The sequence below is a fragment of the Pogona vitticeps genome, chromosome 2 (assembly GCF_051106095.1).
Source record: "Pogona vitticeps strain Pit_001003342236 chromosome 2, PviZW2.1, whole genome shotgun sequence".
Classification (NCBI taxonomy): Eukaryota; Metazoa; Chordata; class Lepidosauria; order Squamata; family Agamidae; genus Pogona; species Pogona vitticeps.
Genome location: NC_135784.1, coordinates 124,933,175 through 124,955,542, shown reverse-complemented (window position 1 = coordinate 124,955,542; position 22,368 = coordinate 124,933,175). Strand labels below are relative to the sequence as shown.

General features: G+C 39.7%; 1 protein-coding gene across 5 annotated transcripts in view; it reads left to right on the top strand.

Annotated features, from left to right (window-relative positions):
* AKAP8L (A-kinase anchoring protein 8 like) overlaps positions 1-22,368 on the top strand; it is a 29,202-nt gene extending 6,834 nt beyond the window's left edge. For 3 of the 5 annotated variants that reach the window (XM_072990371.2, XM_078385892.1, XM_072990368.2), the window contains exons 2-13: positions 2,868-2,900; positions 3,061-3,301; positions 5,690-6,149; positions 6,594-6,711; positions 6,850-6,893; positions 8,039-8,093; positions 8,953-9,061; positions 13,572-13,713; positions 14,141-14,246; positions 14,800-14,930; positions 15,340-15,435; positions 20,620-22,368. In XM_072990371.2, coding sequence (XP_072846472.2) covers positions 2,868-2,900; positions 3,061-3,301; positions 5,690-6,149; positions 6,594-6,711; positions 6,850-6,893; positions 8,039-8,093; positions 8,953-9,061; positions 13,572-13,713; positions 14,141-14,246; positions 14,800-14,930; positions 15,340-15,435; positions 20,620-20,955 — 1,871 coding nt within the window. In that variant the 3' untranslated portion in view covers positions 20,956-22,368. The remainder of the gene's footprint in view (positions 1-2,867; positions 2,901-3,060; positions 3,302-5,689; positions 6,150-6,593; positions 6,712-6,849; positions 6,894-8,038; positions 8,094-8,952; positions 9,062-13,571; positions 13,714-14,140; positions 14,247-14,799; positions 14,931-15,339; positions 15,436-20,619) is intronic. The other 2 variants (XM_072990370.2, XM_072990369.2) reach the window with 1 other exon arrangement.

Here is a 22,368-nt window from a genome sequence, read left to right as displayed (position 1 = left end):
AGATGCCGGCCACAAAGACTGCCGAAACGTTAGGAAGAACAACCTTCAGAACATGGCCAAAGAGCCCGAAAAACCCACAACAACCAGTAGATCCTGGCTGTGAAAATCTTCGTGAATACATTTTAAAACAATTTAAAAGTATAAGAGGAAAGTAAAGATAGAGCATTTCCATTAAAGTTATTTCTTCAGCAGCCCATTCATTTGCCAAGAGTGCCTGGAAAGAAAGCTATTTGCCTGGGGTAGCTCCAGGATGGATTAAAAATCAATGATTTAAAAAAAAAAATTGATTTAAATCACAATTTAAATCAAAATATAAATTTTCAATATTAAGAAATCTGATTTTTTTAGGTACAGATTATTGCCCTTATATAGATTTTTAGGAAATAGGACAATTTCACTCTTATTTAGGTATTCACAGGTAAGATATTTCTCTGTGATGGTTTTTTAGGTTTCTCATCCTATTGATGAGTATATATAGTTTCTGACATTGTTTTTTTTTGGGGGGGGTGAGAGTTTAAACCTTTGTGGGTACTTCTCCTTAAGGAATTTACTTAGTAGCACTCTCCTTGACCAGAAAGATGAATGAAATTCTGTTTGTCTCACAGAATCTGTGTATTATTCACAGTAATAAAACTGTTATTTAGATAATGCTGACCTTTGTTCCTAATGTAAATTCTGTTTTCCATTGAATTCCAGAAGTTGCAGCCCCATATCTGTGGGGGATCGATTCGAAGTCCCCCCATACAGATGCTGAAAACTGCAGATTATAGCGAACACTGTTGTACAGCAATAGCAAACTCAATACATAGCTTGGTCTCTGGCTCCCTTTAGTGGCCAGTTCTGGAATCTTCATCCTTAAACATATGTATTTGTAAGATTTTTCTTTTAACATTTTCAGACCATGAATGAGTGAATCAGCAGATACTGATCCCGTGGATAGGGGGTCTGTCTGTACTGTACTGCACATCTTTCCCCAAGTTGGTGCATTATAGGGAAAAACAGTGGCACAATCCTTATATCCTTTGTGCCATACATTTTCAGGCAACTACAGTGGTGCCTCGCTTAACGATTGCCTCATTTAGCGATGAATTCGCATAACAATGTGTTTTTTTTAGAAAATAATATGCACCGTATAACGATGTTTCCTATGGGCGATTTTCGCTTAGCGAAGTTTGGGACCATGCTTCGCATAACGAATGTGATTTTAGGTCCCCTGCTTCACTTAACGATGTTTCTTTTTTCAATTAAAAAAGTGTCTTAGAAGGGTCAAAAACGATTCTAAATGCATGGATTCGTTAGAGGACCCCCTAAGTCATGTGCAAACCTGATTTGGCTTTGATCTGACTTTTCGTTAATTTATGGTTAATTTTTTTTTCGGCCCATAGGAACCAATGGACCTGTCAAAATCTGACGGCTCCATGCTTTCCTATGGGGGAGAAAACAATTCGCCATAAATTAACGAAAGTTCAGATCAAAGCCAAATCAGGTTTGCACATGACTTAGGGGGTCCTCTAACGAATCCAAGCATTTAGAACAGTTGCTGAGTCTTCATTAATTTTTTGTGAATTATTTCTTCCCCCATAGGAAATAATGGAGCTGTCAAAAGTTGGGGGGAAAATTCACCATTAATTAACGAAAAGTCAGATCAAAGCCAAATTAACTTTTGCATCCGTTTTAGAGGGTGCAGAAGCTAATCCAAGCATTTAAAACCATTTTTGACCCTTTTATGACACACTTAATTTTGCAAAAATTGACTTCACAAAGCCATTGAAATGTATTGAGTCAGCTTCAATACATTCCAATGGAGGAAACATTGTATCATTTAACGATGTTTCCTATGGGTTTTTTTGCTTAAGGACGGCAATCCGTGCCTATTGGAACGGATTAACCAATGCATTCCTATGGAAAATGGTGCTTCGCATAATGATGTTTCACATAACGTTTATGCGAGGCACCACTGTAGTAGTAAAAGAAAGTGGTGCTATTCTGATTCTCTTTTTGTTTTTTATAAATTAAGGAAGTAAGGCAAAAGAGTCTCTAGAAACACCATAATTAGACGGGTGAGGAAATGTAGCATCTTAACCTGTGGAACAAAGAAAATAGGTTCCAAAAAAGGAGCAAATCACATACTGTTAAAAAGGAACAGGTCATCTGAGTGACACAGGAATACCCTCTGGAAGATAACTGTGTATCAGTCACCTGGAGACACCCATCTTTATTCATTTGTCATTACAAAATTGGCAAATACACTTCACGTGGAGCCTTGTTTGAAGGGAGGGTGGTTTCTGTAAGAAATCAGTTACTATCTAGTTTGGCATATTGCATATGCTCCACTTCTTCCTGACTGAGATGGAAAGTTGGATTTAATATGAAGGATTCTTCTGGGCCAGTAGAAGAGTAAGATATGGTATCTATCCACAGATTATAGTTTTCCTGCTAGCAAATACCCATTTAGTTACTGCTTTCTGACCCTCTTCATTCCTTAATTTACTGTGTTTGATTCAATGTTTATTTTTTGTCAGAGCTGAAATAAAGTTCTAGGACTGACTAGTTTCTCCTCTGGGGGGTGGGGGGTGGGACCAGGCCTGTGGTTGTTTTCTTTCCCTCCAAGGAGAGGAGTTAACTGTTTCAAGTAAGTCCAGGTGTCCATTTCTGTATTCTTTCTATTTGCAGGTCAAAATTTTATGAGGTTGTCCTTTTCAAAGAAGTATAACTTTCTTCTAATGAAATGTTGTGTTGGATGGATTTTTCTTCAGCTTTTATCTTTTTGTGACGTGGGCTAGTATTAAATACTATTTTCTTTTACTACATCTAGAATACCTACAGCTACTATAGATTTTGACCTCTTATTTTATATTTCTTTTTAGGTTATGGAAACTGGAATTCCGGTACAAATAGAGGCAAGTACCATAAAAATTTAGCAGTGCTAATATGGATGCAACTAATTCAGATTTAAGTAGCCAGGAATATCATACATTTTCACAGATTCAGTATATTTCTGCCTCTGTAGATCTTACATTTCTGCTTAATTGGAAACTTGACTATTGCTTTTTATTTCAGGTTACGAGGACTATAGTTATGGATATGGATACGATCAGGATAACTCTGGCAATTATGGGTATGGTATGGCCACTTCAAACTCTTGGGAAATTCCTAATTCAGATACAGACATGAACTATAACGCATCCACTGACACCAGTGCTGATGATGTAATAGCAAATTTTACCCCACATTTAGATATGGTATCTCACCTAGAAACTGACACGATGCAAGGAGGACATTATGGTTCAGGTGAAGACAGGTGAGTGTAGAGACATAGGTGAAAAGGTTTGGTAATAGCCCATAGATCAGGCAGATTCTATAGCTGAAAGGTGTATTGATCAAATGCTGATCTTGGATTAATAGATTTGCTCTTTGCCACATGTCCACACTCTTGTTTAGAAATAGCAGTTTGGGGGAAAGGAGAATCAACAAAGTTCTGTTTCTTTTGTTTGGGTTTTGAAAATAAGGTGCTCTCATTTTTCTTTGAGGAAAGGTTGTTAATATTTCGGTGACTGGTTTGTGAATTGTAATGTTCTGATATAAAGAGTGCATTTAGCAGCTTTATGTGTCTTGTCAAATAATATGTCCAAAGATTGCATTTCCAAAACCCATTGCAATTCATTGGAGCAGAAGTGTTGCTAGCCACCATAACATGGATTTTGCCCCAACTGATTGAAATAGAATTAATACACAGAATATTTTGTAGAATTTTTCTTAGTGAATTTGTCATCCTATAAAATCATGTCAAAAAATCTCTTGACTGTTGGAATAAATGGTGATTTTACTTTTGAAGTAGAATTGAAGGACCGAGAAGAATTGCTTCAAATTTGAAGTTTAACCAATTTGTACTATGCTATATATATGTTCATTTAATTTTGGAGTGATTATATTTATGGATTTATTTAAAGGTTGCCAGTAAATCTGTTTTGTAGATCTGTTTCTAGAGGTATGATGAAGATTAGCTTCGTCCAAATAGGATGTATATGTCATTTCTGCTTCAAGACATTTATACTTTGGAGCTGTCAAGGGAGTTCACTATAGTAAAACTATTGTTGCTTAATTTCACATATCTTAGTGTAATGAATGTATTGTATATCTACTGTAGTAAAATTAGATGTAAAATTCTGTATTGCTTGCCTCTTGTTTTCTCCTCTTTTTCGTGTTAGAATCAATCCAATAGTGCTTCAGGAGTGGAAGGATCAGTCAATGGTGTGCTGTTGTTCCTGAGGGGATGCCCAAATGCTATCAAAGTCCTCACATTCTGGGCAGGCTCCTTATGTGTCTCTTGCCTCTTGTGTTGACATTTGTGTGTTAGCTTTTAGTAGTAGCGTAGCATCTCAAAGAGTACTTCCAGGTTTCAAAGCCCTATTCAACTGTTGACCATCTACATTTGATAATTAACTTATGGTACTTCACTGTCATGAAAATAAGACCTGACCCAAATTACCAAGCATGGCAAAGCTGCAACTCTTTGCACACTGAAGTCAGTGAGATTTGTTTCTAAGTAAATGTGCATCTTCTGATTTGCAGTTTTATCAGGCTGGATTAACTGAGCAGTGTTCACTTTTGCTTAACTTAATTGTAGTGAGCTCAGTTGAGCAGCAGAGATGCTGAAATGGCTGTAAATGGTCATGAGGATTATAGGCTTGGTAGATGGGAGTCACTGAGCTCAAGCTGATGGCTTTAAGAAATTCAGTTCCACATTTTTAAAGTCTCCTTGGCCATCATTTCTTTTCCATTTTCTTGCTTTCAGATTCTTTATACATTCCATGATTTGTGCACTCTTGTCCAGTGCTTTTTTTTAGATGAAGCAGAACTTTATTTGGTTTTCCACAAAGTCAAAGCAACATTCTTTGAGAGACAGAGGGGACTAGGGCCTTGTGCCATGTCATTTGTGTGATAGAGCTTATGTATTGATTCACATGCAGGCACTTTTAGATAAGTATGTATAGCTTAAAAGTTTCTCTGCAGCTTTGGAAGACTTGTACAAAACTGTGCTGGCTTAAAGCTGTGTTTTGTTTTAGGAGGGGAATAAAGTTATCTTGCTTGTGTTGTCGACTTACAGCAGGCACAGAGCATGAGATTTTTAGGTTTGCTCACAAGATTTTCTCTACACGGAAATAATTAAGAGGTAAAATGTTATACAGGAACCATCTCTTGTTGTATAGCCAATAATTTTTGTTTAAATTGTTTAAAAATAATTCGATTTTTCTGTCTTGGAATAATTGATGAGAATTTATCTTGTAAAGTTGCATTTGGGAATTTTACTTGCCTAGCCTATCTTAATAGCTGAGGGCATTGATGTGTGAGCTTGTAGCATTCAGAACTTAAACATCTGTATGAAACACCCAAATTCAAGGCGTATTGGTCACTCTGATCAAAGTACTACACTTGTTCTGTGATTGACTGAGGTTAAAGAAAATTCTTGTTTTATGCTGCACTTACTGACAATGACCCTTCAGTGCCCTTCTGCACTGCTGTACTGCACAAGGGAGAAACTCATATCGAATTGGACCTAGAACAATTCTGAGGTTTTTTTTTTTTTTGTAATGTAACCTAGTTCTGCTGCCATTTCTTGGCAGAATCTTTAACACAGTGCTCTATATGTTACTGACTGGATTCCTTGCTTACTGTGCAACTCTTGCAGGTATGATACATATGAGTCCTACGACTCAAGGTCTTCACTGAACGACCGTGATCTGTACAGATCTGGCTACGATTACAGTGAGGCTGAACATGACACCGACAATACCTATGAAGGCTACTATGACAGCTCGTATGGGAACCGCAGGGACCAGTACCACAACAGAGCACGTGACAACTTTGGCCACCGGGGTCAGAACTGGGCCAGAGACGGGAGACATAACAGACCCATGGCATCTGCATATTCTGGGCGCATGGGCGGACAGTGGAATGAGCCGCCAGTGCCAAGGGGAGGACGGGGCCATGGCCCCAATAGGCCTCCATCCCTTTTCTCCCACAAACTATTCCCTGAGTACAACATGTTCCAGGGAATGCGAGGTTTCTCTGGCAACATGCGCTTTGGAGGCGGCGGCATGAAACAACGAATGAGGCGAAACTGGAAAATGTGGGACGCAGATTTTAAGGTAAGTACCTGTGCAAACTTCTCCCACCTGTTTTCTGCCCTGTTTTAAAGGGCTCTGTTCATTAGGAGACACAGCCTCAAGCCAAATGCAAAGGAGTCTGCTTTGTTATTTTAAGTGGTTTATTAAGGGAAACATTTTTCATCTTTCTCTTTTTCTTTTAGAGATTTTGAGTTGTTCTAGGAAAGTTTTGTTGTATCTTATGTGTTGCCTCAGTATTAAAAAGATTAGCCATTAAATTTAGTCATATCCAGAAAGCATGATCTAGGATTACTGGGACATTTTGTATGAACTAGATCAGTTCTTCAGGAAGCATGTCTGTATCTTTGAAGCAGGCTTGAGTGTAGAAAATTTACAGTGTGACTGCATGTACATTTTTTTGGTTGTTGATAAGAAAAAAATGACATTTGTTTATGTTTTGAAGTATCCTTGTCTGTCTTTTCATAGAAAAAGAGAATAAAGAATGAACCAACAACTAATAAGAGAAAACAGGCTAACAGTTCTGATGAACCTGACAGCAAGGCAGCAAAAACTGATGGATCGGATAACTCAGACTCTGATAATGGTAAGTGTCTGCAACTCAAGTCTGACTAGTTTGAGATAATTTTATTTTTACATTGCTAATGGCAAAAACAACATTGCTGATTTAATATTTTAGTTGTTCTATATGGTACATGATTACCTGATATCTTGCTTTTTACAGAAGAGGGTCCTGAAGGAGAAGCTGCTGAGAAAGGGTCTAAAAATGTGAGTCTGAGTTTATGAAGATTTATATTCTTATTATTCATGTATGATAGATATGTGAGTTGTGAAAATTTTGCTCTGCTAGTCAGCCACATTTGTTTATTTATTTTTGTTTGTTTGTTTAGACATACCCTGCCCATTTAGTGGACAAGCGACTACTCTAGGTATCTTCCAAAAAATAAGAAGAATATACAAACAGAATTTTAAAAATGAACATATAAAAACAAATACTTCTCATAAAATTTCCAACGTAGCAAATAATCCAAGACTCAGAATGATGAACCATATGTTTACCTTACCTTTCTTCTTGAAAAGGACCCAAGGCAGATTCCAACACTGAAAGATAATATTTGAATTTAGAAACAATGAGTATATAACAATGGTTAACACCACTCAAAGATAATATTAGAGCTAAGAAAAATAAGCATACAATCATTTTTTTAAAAAAAATGCCACTGGAAAATACAAAAATGGGAAACACTAGTACTAAAAATCCAATCAAAATACAAATGGATAACAAGCCATCTTTAGAAAAACCACACACAGGTAGCTAGTTCCTGTGGAATATTTGAAAGGGCAGTGTTTACATAAGCTAATTTCAGTGCCTGAGCTGGAGACTGCTAATTTTTGCTCCCAAAATGCATTAGGGCTTATTTTCAGGGGAAGTTTTATTTTTTCATGTGCAACAATCTACATTTATTCAAATACAGTCATGTCATTTTCTCGTTGCTGCACAATGATGGAGGGGTTTGGGGGTAGGGCTTATATTATGAGCATCCTAAAAATTCATACTAGGGCTTATTTTTGGGAAAACAGAGTAGACCTACTTGTGAATAGGATGCCATTAAGATTTGGTCCTGTCTGCGTATAGTCCAATAAATACAGATCTTTATGCAGTTGGTTTCTGTTATCCATTATGCATATCAAACCTATATTCCACAAATAAAGGGAAAGACTATTGAATTCCATAGATTACAGTGGATCTTTCAGTACTTGCTGATTCAGGAGGAAGCTCTTCTTAATGGTAGTTAAGATATAGTGAGCAACATTTCCTGACTGCTTAATATAAGACTTACTTCCAGCTGTGTTATAACTTCAGCTGTAAGCAACCGCAACTCTCTGCTTCATTGTCTTTAATTATATTTTAGGAGGGAGAGGGAGAAGGAGGTGAAGATGAAGAAAGAAAAGGAGACTCTGAGAAAGGCAAGTCTAAATGTGGATATATTAACATACTTCTGGTAAGGAGCTTAGTTTTATTTCTCTGTGTGGGAGGGACTGTCATAATAGGCTTTTGTTCCTGGAGCCATTTTATAACTCTTTAATAAATAATGTATATGATATATTTCTTGGTTGATTAAGACCTGACTGAACCACTGTATCCTAAAAAGACATGTAATCTTGAGTACTTAATTGACCTTGATTAAGATACTTTGACATACAAAATTGGAAGACTTGTGAATTGTACTGGGAGATTGATAACTCAAAGTTAAATTACATTGATTCTCCCTCTGTGAAGGTGGGCTATAACTAGTTTCAGACAGCAATTTCAAATGCAGAACTCTGTATTTCCAACTTACAGAGCTCAGATAAAAACCAGCAACAGTTCATAACTTCTAGACAATTAAATTATTCTGCCTTAATTGCTACTACATGTCCAACAATCTGCTTTCAGTTATGCTGCATAAAAACAGAAAAGTGGTATAATCTGAAGATAGTTGTACCACAAGCTGTCATCTTCCAACAAAAGTTGTAAGAGGAACAAAATGAGCCACAACTGCAGCTTTTCCCTTTCCTGTATGACAAATTTGTCTTATGCAGACTGTAGTTGTCTCCCCAAGAAATGTCACATTCACTTTAAAGCCTTTGAAAGCCTTCAAGGTACAGTTATGCTTCCAGCTCTGATTTGGTTCCTTGAAACTACAGTGCCATGCATGAACAACAGCATGTCCTTTTTAGGATATCAAGACGGCGAACCTGGAGACCCATCTCATTTAGGAAAGTTGTCTTCAGTAAAGTCTGTTAAGCAAGTATCCTTTAAAAACAGTGGTTTTCTTTCATGTAGGAGCTCTGACAATCCAAGAAGAGATCAGTCAAATCAAGCGCAAATTGCAAGCTGGTAAGAAAACTCAGGAGAGACAAAAAAAACGATACCGTGATAGGATGGTAGAAAGGTAAGCCACTTTTCCAGACGATTTGGGAGCCTGATTGACTGTGAGTGTAGAGCAGGATTGTGTGGTTTTGTGTTTTGGGAATCACACTTTTTCTTTGTGGTCTCTGAATGCATACAAATGGGTTTTAGTGCACTTGCGCAGAGACTGTCAGGATGGTAGAAAGGTAGCCACTTTCCCAGAAGATTTGGGAGACTGATAGACTGTAAGTGCAGAAGAGGGTCACATGGGTTTGTGTTTTGGGAACCATGCTTCACTGGCTGAAATACTGCTGCACTGCTGTGTAAAGGTACAACTTTTGGAGATGAATTGCCTCAAGTTAAGAAATCTCTGTAGACATCATCAGTATGGAACAAAAATGCCTCGGAAATTTCTTTGTTGTTGTTTAGTCTTTTAAGTTGTGTCCAACTCTTTGTGACCCCATGGACCAGAGCACGACAGGCCCTCCTATCTTCCACTGCCTCCCAGAGTTGGGTCAAAGTCATGTTGGTCGCTTCGATGATACTGTCCAACCATCTTATCCTCTATTGTCCCCTTTTCCTCTTGCCTTCACACTTTCCTAACATCAGGGTCTTTTCCAGGGAGTCTTCTCTTCTCATGAGATGGCCAAAGTATTGGAGCCTCAGCTTCAGGATCTGTCCTTCCAGCGAGCACTCAGGGTTGATTTCCTTCAGAATGGATAGGTTTGATCTCCTTGCAGTCCAGGGAACTCTCAAGAGTCTCCTCCAGCACAATTCAAAAGCATCAATTCTTCGGTGGTCAGCCTTCTTTATGGTCCAGCTCTCACTTCCATACATTGCTATTTATTTATTTATTTATTTATTTTATTTATATCCCGCCTATCTGATCAATAGACCACTCTAGGCGGCTTACAACAGGGATAAAACAATAACTAAGGCAACTTATATAAAAACATATTCAACAATTAGATCGAACGCAAGGTGGGAAAAAAGAGGGGAATCAGAAATTGGCTGGGGGGGGGGAAGGCCTGCCGGAACAGCAATGTTTTTAGTTGTTTTTTGAAAATATCCAGCGAGGGAGCCGCGCGAATATCAGGAGGAAGGTTGTTCCAGAGGCGAGGAGCCACCGCCGAGAAGGCCCTATTTCTTGTCTTTTCCTTCAGAGCCTCCCTCGGCGTTAGACTCCTCAGCCTCACCTCCTGGCTCGCGCGAGTGATACGGGTAGATCTTGGTGGCAGAAGGCGTTCCACCAAATATCGAGGCCTTAAACCATTTAGGGCTTTGTATGTGAGCATCAACACTTTGAAGTCGATGTGGAATCGGATGGGCAGCCAGTGCAAAGCGGCCAGAGTGGGTGAGATGTGTTGGAACCATAGCTTTCACTATGCGGACCTTTGTCAGCAAGGTGATGTCTCTGCTTTTTAAGATGTTGTCTAGGTTTGTCATCGCTTTCCTCCCAAGAAGCAGGCGTCTTTTAATTTTGTGGCTGCTGTCACCATCTGCAGTGATCATGGAGCCTAAGAAAGTAAAATCTGTCACTGGCTCCATCTCTTCCCCCTCTATTTGCCAGGAAGTGATGGGACCAGTGGCCATGATCTTAGTTTTTTGATGTTGCGCTTCAGACCATTTTTGGCACTCTCCTCTTTCACCCTCATTAAGAGGTTCTTTAATTCCTCCTCACTTTCTGCCATCAGAGTTGTATCGTCTGCATATCAGAGGTTATCATCTTAATTCCGGCTTGGGATTCCTGCAGTCCAGCCTTTTGCATGATGTATTCTACATATAAATTAAATAAGCAGGGAGACAATATACAGCTTTATCATACTTCTTTCCCAATTTTGAACCAGTCACTTGTTCCATATCCAGTTCTAACTGTTGCTTCCTGTCCCACATATGGATTTCTCAGAAGATAGATAAGGTGGTCAGGCACTCCCATTTCTTTAAGGACTTGCCATAGTTTGCTGTGATCCACACAGTCAAAGGCTTCTACATAGTCAATGAAGCAGAAGTAGATGTTTTTCTGGAACTCTCTGGCTTTCTCCATAATCCAGCATGTGTTAGCAATTTGGTCTCTAGTTCCTCTGCCCCTTCGAAATCCAGCTTGCACTTCTGGGAGTTCTCCGTCCACATACTGCTGAAGCCTACCTTATAGGATTTTGAGCATAACCTTGCTATTGTGTGAAATGAGTGCAATTGAACGGTAGTAGGAGCATTCTTTGGCTTTGGGATTGGGATATAGACTGATCTTTTCCAATCCTCTGGCTACTGCTGAGTTTTCCAAACTTTCTGGCATACTGAGGGTAGCACCTTAAGAGCGTCATATTTTAAGATTTTAAATAGTTCAACTGGAATGCCATCACCTCCACTGGCCTTTTTGTTAGCCAGGCTTTCTAAGGCCCACTTGACTTCACTCTCCAGGATGTCTGGCTCAAGGTCAGCAACCACAATATCTGGGTTGTCTGGGACAATCCAGATCTTTCTGGTATAATTCGCTGTGTATTCTTGCAACCTCTTCTTGATGTATTCTGCTTCTGTGAGGTCCCTACCATTTTTGTCCTTTATCACGTCCATCTTTGCACAAAAGGTTCCTTTAAAACCAATTTTCTTCAGCAGATTTCTGGTTTTTTCCCCCTTTCAATTATTTTCCTCTATATCTTTGCACTGTTCATTTAAGAAGGCCCTCTTGTCTCTCCTTGCTATTCTTTGGAAGTCAGCATTCAGTTTTCTGTAACTTTCCCTCTCTCCCTTGCATTTTCTTTCCCTTCTCTTCTCTGCTATTTGTAAGGCCTCATTGGATAGCCACTTTGCTTTCTTGCATTTCCTTTTCTTAGGATGTTTTTTGTTGCTGCTTCCTGTAGAATGTTACGAGCCTCCATCCATAGTTCTTCATGCACTCTGTCCATCAAATCTAGTTCCTCAAATCTGTTCTTCACTTCCACTGTGTATTCATAAGGGATTTGATTTAGATTATACCTGACAGGGATGTGGTGGAGCTGTGGGTTAAACCACAGAAGCCTCTGTACTGCAGGGTCAGAAGACCTGCAGGCGTAAGATCGACTCCACGTGACGGAGTGAGCTCCCATCACTTGTCCCAGCTCCTGCCAACCTAGCAGTTTGAAAGCATGTAAATGTGTGTAGATAAATAGGTACTACCTCGGTGGGAAGGTCACGGCATTCTGTGTCTAGTCGCGCTACGTGACCACAGAAACTATCTCCGGACAAACGCTGGCTCTATGGCTTGGAAACAGGGATGAGCACGACTGGACTAAATGTCAAGGGGAACCTTTACCTTTACCTTATACCTGACTAGCCCAGTGGTTTTTCCTACTCTTTTCAGTTTAAGCTTGAATTTTGCTATAAGAAGCTGATGATCAGAGCCACAATCAGCTCCAGGTCTTGTTTTTGCTGACTGTATAGAGCTTCTCCATCTTTGACTGCAGGGAACATAATCAATCCGATTTCGCTATTGCCCATCTGGTGATGTCCACACTTAGAGCCGCCTCTTCTGTTGTTGGAAAACAGTGTTTATGATGACCAGCTTGTTCTCTTGACAAAACTCTATTAGCCTTTGCCCTACTTCGTTTTGAACTCCAAGGCCAATCTTCCCTGTTGTTCCTTTTATCTCTTGACTCCCTACTTTGGCATTCCAGTCCCCTATAATGAGAGTGACATCTTTCTTTGGTGTTAGTTTTAGAAGGTGTAAGTTTTCATAGAATTGATCAGTTTCAGCCTCTTCAGCATCGGTGGTTGGTGCATAAACTTGGATGACTGTGATGTTGAAAGGTCTGCCTTGGATTCGTATTGAAATCATTCTACAGTATCATTTTTGAGATTGTATCCCAGTACAGCTTTTCCACTCTTTTGTTGACTATGAAGGCTACTCCATTTCTTCTATGGGATTCTTGCCCACAATAGTAGATATGATAATTGTCTGAATTGAATTTGCCCATTCCGTCCGTTTTAGTTCACTGACACCCAGGATGTCAATGTTTATTCTTGCCATCTCCTGTTTGACCACATCCAGCTTACCAAAGTATACCCAATTCCAGTGAGGAATTCAGCAGAGAATTAGAAGGGCACTATTTTATGTTTTTAAAATAGTGCCCTTCTAATTCTCTGCTGAATTCCTCACTGGAATTGGGTATGCTTTGCGGAATAATTTGCAAGACTAGATCAAGGGACAAAGTTGAAGGTTTATCGTTCTAGGCGTTTACACAACATGGTTATTATGGCTGATTTGCAAAGTGCATCCTGAAAGTGAAATCTTGCATTCTGGATGAAATCCTGTTGGGATTAGCTATGCCTGAGGAAAGGAGACTACATTGGCAGCAGAGGGAGACTTTTGGTAACAAAGGAATCACCCTTCTGTAGGTGTAACACAACAGGATTTCAGCCATTCTCTGTTATAGCACATATATGATAAATTGTGCCTCTTGTCTTGCAGCAATCCTGATCAGCTTGAATACATAATGTAGAAACTCTCAGTAACTACTTTGCCGCTTCATGCAGTAGAACCTCTGTTTTGAAGCTTTTTCTTTTATGTGCATTAACAGGATTCAGTTTGTATGCTCATTGTGCAAATATCGCACTTTCTATGAGGATGAGATGTCCAATCATTTGGATAGCAAATTTCACAAGGAGCACTTTACGTTTGTTGGTACTAAGCTGCCACAGCAGACAGCTGAATTCCTGCAGGTGAGCTTGTTGTTGTTTTTTTGCTCTCCAGTTTTATTTATTTCTGATACATAGAGCTATGTTTTAGATTTCCCGATATCTGTGTCACTTCACTGTAAAGTGTCTAAAAGTGAGCCCAGGAAAGTATTGTTCTGGGATGAATACTGGCAAAAACCATCAGAACAACATTTATAACTTGCAGTTCTACTACATGGTTTTGTGCATCTTTGAGCATGTTAGAGAGTCAACTATTTCCTTGCTTTAAATATTTTTGGAAGAACTGGAACTGATGAAAGGATACTCAGGCAAGAAAGTGCATAATTTGACAGGGATAGGGGATAAGCAGTTTGTAGAGTAGAATTTTGAATGTGAGATAATTATAGTATACCTTTCATTTTGCACCTTACCCATTCTACCTAGAGCATTCATAAGTTATTCTGCCTTGCAGGAATATGTTGCTAACAAAACAAAGAAGACGGAAGAACGACGTAAAGCTATTGACGATATTAATGCAGTTATACAACAGATTTATAAAGACCAAGATCTTACCCAGGGTATGTATTAGTCTTGTGATAGGTGCAGATATGGTGTTTTAAAGTTCTACTTTGTAATGATGCACTCTGTATTTTTTTTTCTTATGTGAAAATGTTCAGGGTTCATGCAATATAGGATGTTGAGCAAATGGCTTGATGTTCTTTATGGAAAAGAAAGTTCTTGTTACATGAGTATTGAGTATCCTCTTGTGACTCTTCGGAACAGACAGCATTGTGTTAGTAAACCATAATGATTTTGCTGTATGAAAGGCAGTCATAGGATATACTGTAGAACAGAAATTCATTTTTAAAAAGTATTTCTTAGGCACAGGTAATAATCACTTTTTGTCTCATTTTCCATTATTCTCATTTTGTCTCAGTGGTTTTCCTTCTTTTGTTATCATTCTTTATTATTCTGTTATTCTTATTAAGTGGCATACTAGGAAGTTCATGAAAGCTGCGGTGTCATTAATTTCCTTGAATGGCCATGTGCTCTGTCTTATAAAATCTTTGTGAGCTGTAACATGATGTATGTATATAGACTATGATCTCTCTCTTTCTTACACTTCCTCAGACATAGGTATGGAGCATTTTGTAAAAAAGGTGGAGGCTGCTCACTGTGTTGCTTGTGATTTATTCATCCCAATGCAGTATGGTATTATTCAGAAACATCTGAAGTCCATTGATCATAACCACAACCGCAGAGTGAGTATGATCTAAACTAACCATTGATAAAACAAGGTTTGCAGGTTGAATAGTCATTAAATGACTGAATTTTCCAAGGACAAGAGGAGATGCATATGAAAGCCATTGTGTCATATAGTGTACAGATTTGTGCTTTGATTCCACTTATTTAGTAACATTTTTAAAGAGCTTCTTTAAGAGGTGGTAGTATTTACCTGAAACACTTATATCCCTATCCTCAGTATTATTGCTTCCAGAACAGTAATATACGTAGATGCTAATGGCATCCCGTAATTATTTAATTTTTGACTGGAAATGCATTTCCATCTTTTAATATTATTCTCTTTTGGTTTTGTAAAATGTCCACAGATATTTATAAATAAAATGTCATGTTGGTACCAACCATAATTTTTCTTGTTTTTCCTTCAAGGCTATGATGGAACAGTCTAAGAAGTCATCTTTGGTAGTTGCAAAAAGTATTCTTAACAATAAGCTTATTAGCAAGAAACTGGACCGATATTTGAAGGTAAGTGTATACAAGTATACTTTGTGGCCATGCCAGAGATTTAAAAATTCCAGTCCCTCTGATGGTTAAAATTTACTGCCACATATTGTTATTAATACATCCAGTATTTTTATGATGAGAGCAGAACCATTGGAATTAACTGAATTTTCATTACTTTTGACTAACAAATCCCATTTGTTTCAGTGTTATCTACAGTAGCTGGGACCAATTTTTGATTTAGCCTAATGTTAACCATGGAAATGACTTGTTTCAATTCCGCTTTGAAAAATGCTTTCTATACTGCACTCTATATTGCCCACCTTTTGCTCTACTCATTTTTATAACTTACTGTGTTTGGTTTGCTCTTTCTTTACCCTCTGTTCTCTTTCCGCATCTTCAGTATATTGTTTATCCTCTTCTTGTACACATCACTGTTGCTTTTTTTTCTGCTTCCCTGTAAACAGGACGCTTTGTGGTCCCATTTCTCAATTTTGTTGTCTCTTCACTGTTACTGTTGCTTTGTTCTTTTTGTGGCCTCTGTGAATGCACACAATTGGTTGTTCTGCGCTTGCACTGAACGTCTGGGAAGTTTCTAGAGCTTAAAGACACATGATTAGTGGGATGTTCCCCTGTGGAGCGCATACTCTGTCCATCCTTGGTCCCCTCATTTCCTTTTTTCCCACCGTTTGCAGAAATAGATCATTATATTGAATCGTACTTCCCTTTTCAGTCATCATTATTTACTACAATCATTTTTTTTATTCGATGTTTCCCCTGTGAATTTATTCCAGTTTTTTCTCTACCCATGTTTTGCCCCTCCCCCAACCCCCCATGACCATTTTCCCCTCCTGCCTTTCCTGCTTTTTGTGGCCCCCTGTGCCCATCAAGCGGTGTGTTCGCTACATAAATAAGATCCTGCTGATGGTGACGACTGCTGCCTCTTTCGCCTTGGGGAACAACATCCTACCCACTCCTGTTCTGCGTGTAACAGGCTAATTACACCAGCCCTTAAACTCCGTCTCCAAAGATTGAGGTCTTACCTCTGGGAGAAATCTCGCAATCCATCCACTGCCTCCATGGAGTCTGCACAATCTCCAGACCCTTAGCCAGAGTAGCAAAATCCATCCATACCTGCTTCCAGCTCCGTGACTCCTTCTCCCCATCATAAGGAGAAGTCAACGTCAAAGACCTCGACTCGATCTCTAGATTCTTCAAAAAAAGAAAAGACGACATTGAAGAAACCAAAAGACTTCAAAATCCACTCAACTTGATCCACCACAACCGACTCTTCCATCTCCTATTCTGGAAGAATTGTTTAAAGATGCTCCAGGCTCATCTGACAGAGGTGACCCATCTTTACCTCTGGCCCAAGCTCCAGCCTCTGCTAGTAGCTTGTTGCCGAGTGTTGGCCTCTCTCTGGCTGATGTTCACTCCAGCCAGGCCTCGGCCCATTTGAACCCTGCATCATCAGGGCGGGCAATTCCAATTGAGCTTTCTGGCTCTGAATCATCTCATCACTCTCCTAGAAAACACCAGGAGAAACGAAAGCATCTATCATCTGCTCTGTACGACCCCCCCACATCGGTACTACTATTATCCACAATCGTCTTGACACCAATTTTGAGATGCTACGAGAGAGAGAGAGATTACCAATAAGACTCTTATCTCATTGAGGATCCTCAAGACCATCTATATATCTCATGACCATGTTTCCCTTACCGCACCCGCCTCGATACTCACCGTTACTCTCTCCATCTCTAGTCTCTAGCCTCCATATCAGTCCATCATATCCAACACCTTCTCGGACTCATGGCCTCGACAACTGCAGTTATACAACATGCATGACTCAAAATGAGATCACTTCAATCATGGTACCTGTCTCTATTTGACCCCATGACGAATCACCCATCTGTTCGTCTTACAGTAACACCCAAACTCGCATGTCGACTCACTTGGTGGACATTTCTCCTGAATCTGCTCATCGGAAGACCCTTTCTGCCTCTTCAACCAACAATACAAGTTACCACCGATGCCAACCCCACCAGTTGGGGAGCACATTGTCTGCATCACAAGATCCATGGCCTATGGACAAATCAAGAAAGAACATTACACATCAGTCATCTCGAACTTTTAGCAATTATGAAGGCTTTCCACACTTTCCTACCACTTATCGCAGGACGTGCAATCTAACTCGCTACAGACAGTACAACAGCTCTTTACTACATAAACAAGGAGGCACACATTCTCTATCCCTTCAATACCTGACCGTCGAGCTCTGAGGATGGTGTTACCAACACCACATCTTCCCAGTAGCAGTCCACATAGCCACAGAGGAGAATCCCTCGCAGACTATCTCCATTGCCTTACCTCGAGGACACATGAATGGTCCCTACACGACACAGTCTTCAATCTCTTGTGCGACCATTGGGGCACCCCTACCATTGACATCTTTGCTCTTGAGCAAATGCCAAATGCCCACATTGCTGTTCTCAGGACGGTATTGACAAGAACTTGATTGTAGACGCATTCATGATAGACTGGGACAAAAACCTACTTTATCTATTTCCTCCCATACGGCTCATACAAAGAACCATCATCGTTCGACTCCAGTGGTTCCAGCGCAATGCAATCCTTCTTGCCCTGTCGTGGCCAATGCAACCGTGGTTCACCCACCTGAGATCGATTTCAACTGACTCATTAGATCCCTAATCTTCTCACTCAGAACGACAGGATGATCTACCATCCAGACATACCATCTCTGAATCAGCCTGGAGGATACTCCTGCCATAAGGGATGTACTTCATCAAGCTTGAAAGCCCTCGACTCAGCTTTTATCCCTAAATAAATGGAAAGCATTCCTTACCTTTACTGATTCTCATAACTTACCTGCAGCACGAGTCTCTTTAAAGACTTTACTTATATTTGTCCATCATCTCTTCAATTGTGGATTGTCCTATTCCACCTTGAAAGTCTATATCTCTGCTATTGTAGCACATCAACCTCCCAATTCTAAATCAGCTAGACTTTTCTCTCATCCAACTGTAAAAAGGTTTCTTAAAGGACTCAACAATATCCGTCCTCGACACCAACGTATTATCCCTCAATGGTCTCTACAACCTGTCCTCAATGCACTCATGGGTTCGCCCTTCGAACCTATGGCTACATACAGTCTTAAATTACTCTCATTAAAAACTTCCTTTCTTCTAGCAATAACTTAGCTAAATGGGTTAGCAAACTTGCAGACCTCCACTCTGATCCACCCTTCCTTCAGTTCCATCTGGATAAAGTCACACTGTATTTCGATGTTTCCTTCTTACTCAAAGTTGTATCTGAATTTCACCTTAATCAACCAATTATTCTACCCACACTGTTTCCATCCCCGTCAACACCTCTTGAGTGCATGCTCCGTACAAGTGATGTAAGACACTCTCTTGCCTTCTATAATGACAGGACTAAGTCTTTCAGGAAATCACAGAGACTTGTCCCCATAAAGGGGCTCCAGCTTCGCCACAATCTATTTCTAGATGGATTGTCCAAACTATATCATTGCCAAATGAGTTATCAGGCAAAACACCACCTGAGCATTTAAAGGCACACTCAACCAGAGCGCTGTCAACATCTACTGCCTTCCAATGTGGGATTGAACTCCCTCACATCTGCCATGTGGTGACATGGTCTACTCTATCCACCTTTATCAGACATTACTGTCTTGATGTCAGAGCACAGAACGAAGCTGTTTTTGGCAGAGTTGTTTTTGGCATCCTTTCTACCATGACATCCCACCATCCAGTAAGTGAGATTGCTAGTCACCCAATTGTGTGCATTCACAGAGGCCACAAAGAAGAAAGAGAGGTTACCTACCTGTAACCATACTTCTCCTAGTGGTCCTCCGTAAATCCACACATCCCACTCATCCTCCCCTCTGTCCATCACATTTTATTTTTAAATAGCTCTTTTAGACCGTCAGACTTTTTTCAGGAACTGAGGAGACCAAGGATGGGCGGAGCATGCGCTCCACAGGGGAACGTCCCACTAATCATGTGTCTTTAAGCTCTAGAAACTTCCGAGACATTTGACGCAGGTACAGAACCACCCAATTGTGTCAATTCACAGAGGACCACTAGAAGAACTATGGTTACAGGTAGGTAACTTCTCTCTTTTCTCTTTTAACTCTGTCAGCTTTCTTCTAGCCCACATTTTCTTTGATTTTTTCTTTGTACCCCATTTCTGTGTCTCAGACTTTTTCCCAGTCCACTCTACTCTCCTCAATGGTTTTATCTCTATTTCTCATGTCAGGTCCACATACATCTCTAAATGTAGGAAGAGGAGGATAGATACAGGCAGTAGCCACTTTCCTTCCTTCTATACAGTATTTGAAGTTTTTTTTTCCTCAGGCCACAGAAGTCTATAGAAAGGTATGAGGAAGTGCCCCACATTCATGAGCATTTGGAATTTCTTTGAGGAGATGCAACTAAAAGGGAACAAGATGTGCTCAATCCACAGGCCTCCATTTATCATACTCAGTGGAGAATTTCTAACTAACAGTTTCAATCTGACTGAAACTGAGCATCCAGAAATAAAAAGTTTGTGCGCTTATTTATGTGTACAATGGTGCCTCGCTTAAGCGATTGCTTCGTTTAACGAAGAATTCACTTAACGATGTATTAATTTTCCGCATCGTTTAACAATGTTCTCTATGGGGGATTTAAATGGGGAAAACAAAAAATCACCAAAAATTAACGAAGACTCAGAACAAAGCCAAAATAAGTGTGTGCATGTTTCACAAGGTGCACTACCAAATCCAAGCATTTAAAACAGGTTTCAAACATTTTCAGACACTTAAAAATGAGCAAAAACGGAGATCGGAAAGCCATTCAAAAGCCGGCTGCAATGCTTTTGAATGGTTTTCTGTTGGGGGAAACATTGTTTCACTTAGCAATGTTTCCTATGGCGATTTTCGCTTAAGGACGGTAATCCGTTCCCATTCGAACGGATTAACCGGTTTTCTATGCATTCCTATGGGAAATGGTGTTTCGCTTAACGATGTTTTCCCATAGCGATGGTTTTTTTGGAACCAATTAACATTGTTAAGCGAGGCACCACTGTATCTGTAAATTACACAATTCCTCACAGTGTGAGAAGTTGTTAATATCTGGGCAAGAAAGTTTAACATGAAGTACTATGTGGCACTGTCTTATTTTGCAGGGTGAGAATCCCTTTACAGATGATCTTGAAGAGAAGGAGGAACACGAGGAAGGTGAAGCAGGAACAAGTGGAAACATGGAGGAAGGAACAATTGAAGATGAAGGAAATAAAGCTGAGGAGGAAACAAAAAGTGGTGATAATGTAGCTGAGGAAAATCCAGTTGAAGAAAATCCAGCTGCAGAAAACAAAGATGATGAAGGAGAAGAGCCACCAGGACAAGTGGAAGGGTGGAACACATCCCAGGAAGCCGTGGCAGATGAGCAAGAGCATGAGGATAAAGACGAAGAAAGAAGAGAAATCATACCTTCAGAGGAGATGGAACCACCTGATGAATGAACATGTAAAGGAGGTTGAAGCATTTTGAGACTGCATCAAAACTTTTAAAACCATAACTGTATTTGTGACACTACATGGCACGCGGCTTTTGGTTCTCATTAACTACACTTCCACCTAGTTACACCACTTAAAAGCCTTTATCTGTAAAGTGTTTTTGGAAATAGCTTTTTTAACCAAATCTTCATTGTATTAGCTAGGTTTTGTGCAGTACAATTTTTAAGTGGCTTTGTACTAGGGAAAACAATTTGAGTAAATACTCAAACCAAATTTTGTTAATTGGCTTGAACCATGCTACAAGTTTGGGGGGAATAAATATCCTCTGTCCTTCTCCCTTTAACTTTGTATATAGTTGAAAATGTTTTTGTTCTCTATGTAGCCTTGTCTGGAAATGTCAGTAGCAGAATTCTGGGTTTTAAATTCTGCACGAGTGGAGTAACTTCCACATCACTGTAGCAGTCTTCTATCTTTTTACTTTTAATATACAAAGGTTATTCTTGGAAGTCAGCACAAGGTTTTGGAGTGCTCTTATTTAATGTGAATATCTCCAACAGGTTCAGATAAAGCTCTATATTAGCACTACCTATGTGTGTGGGTGTCTGAGGGAAGCAATATGATGACAGATGTCCAGGAAGCCCCAAAGAAGGATAAAAATGCCCACATGCCTTCTTAAAAGGCAATTCAGCACTGGTCCTTTTGAGCTTTGGGGACATTATTGACCCTTAGCTCAGGGTGCTGTTCTGTAAGGGTGACAGTAGCCCATATGAAATCCACCGATGAAGAGTGTTAAAGAAATATTAAAAATCCTCTTCGGTACAGTTCCTTGCCATTGTCTTATTCTAAAACCTCTTACAATGCATTCCTGAACAGTACAATACTGCTTCACTGTTTCGGAAAGAAGAGAGTCCCAGGCAATAATGCTGCTGGCTTACTTTTGCTCCACCACTATCTGTAGAATGCCTCACAAAGAAATAGTAGTGCAGCTACCACTGCTCTTGTTCATGCTCCATTAATTCTCCTGTGTTTTTCTTACTGTACATGCACTCTTCCAGCAGTTTAAGTGAACTGGAAAAAGTTCATAGACATATTTTTCTAATTAGCTGCTACATCAGATAAAAGAGTGGTTGGTGAAAGAATAATTGGCTGCTTGAGTGGAGGCTTTGGCACCTGAGCATCCTTCTGTCGCCTTAAACTTTGGAGCACCGTAGATTTGGTGTTAGAGATGTGAAAGAAAATAATGTGAACAAAATGCAAAATTCAGTGAATACAGGGGAACACATATATTGAAGGAGGTTTCAGGGTATAGCTTTCCCTTAAAAATGTGTAACAAGTCAAGTGTTGATAACTGTACCCATGTCTTGTACTCAACGAAACTGTAGATGTTCCTGACAATAAATCTGATGAATGTTGGAAGTA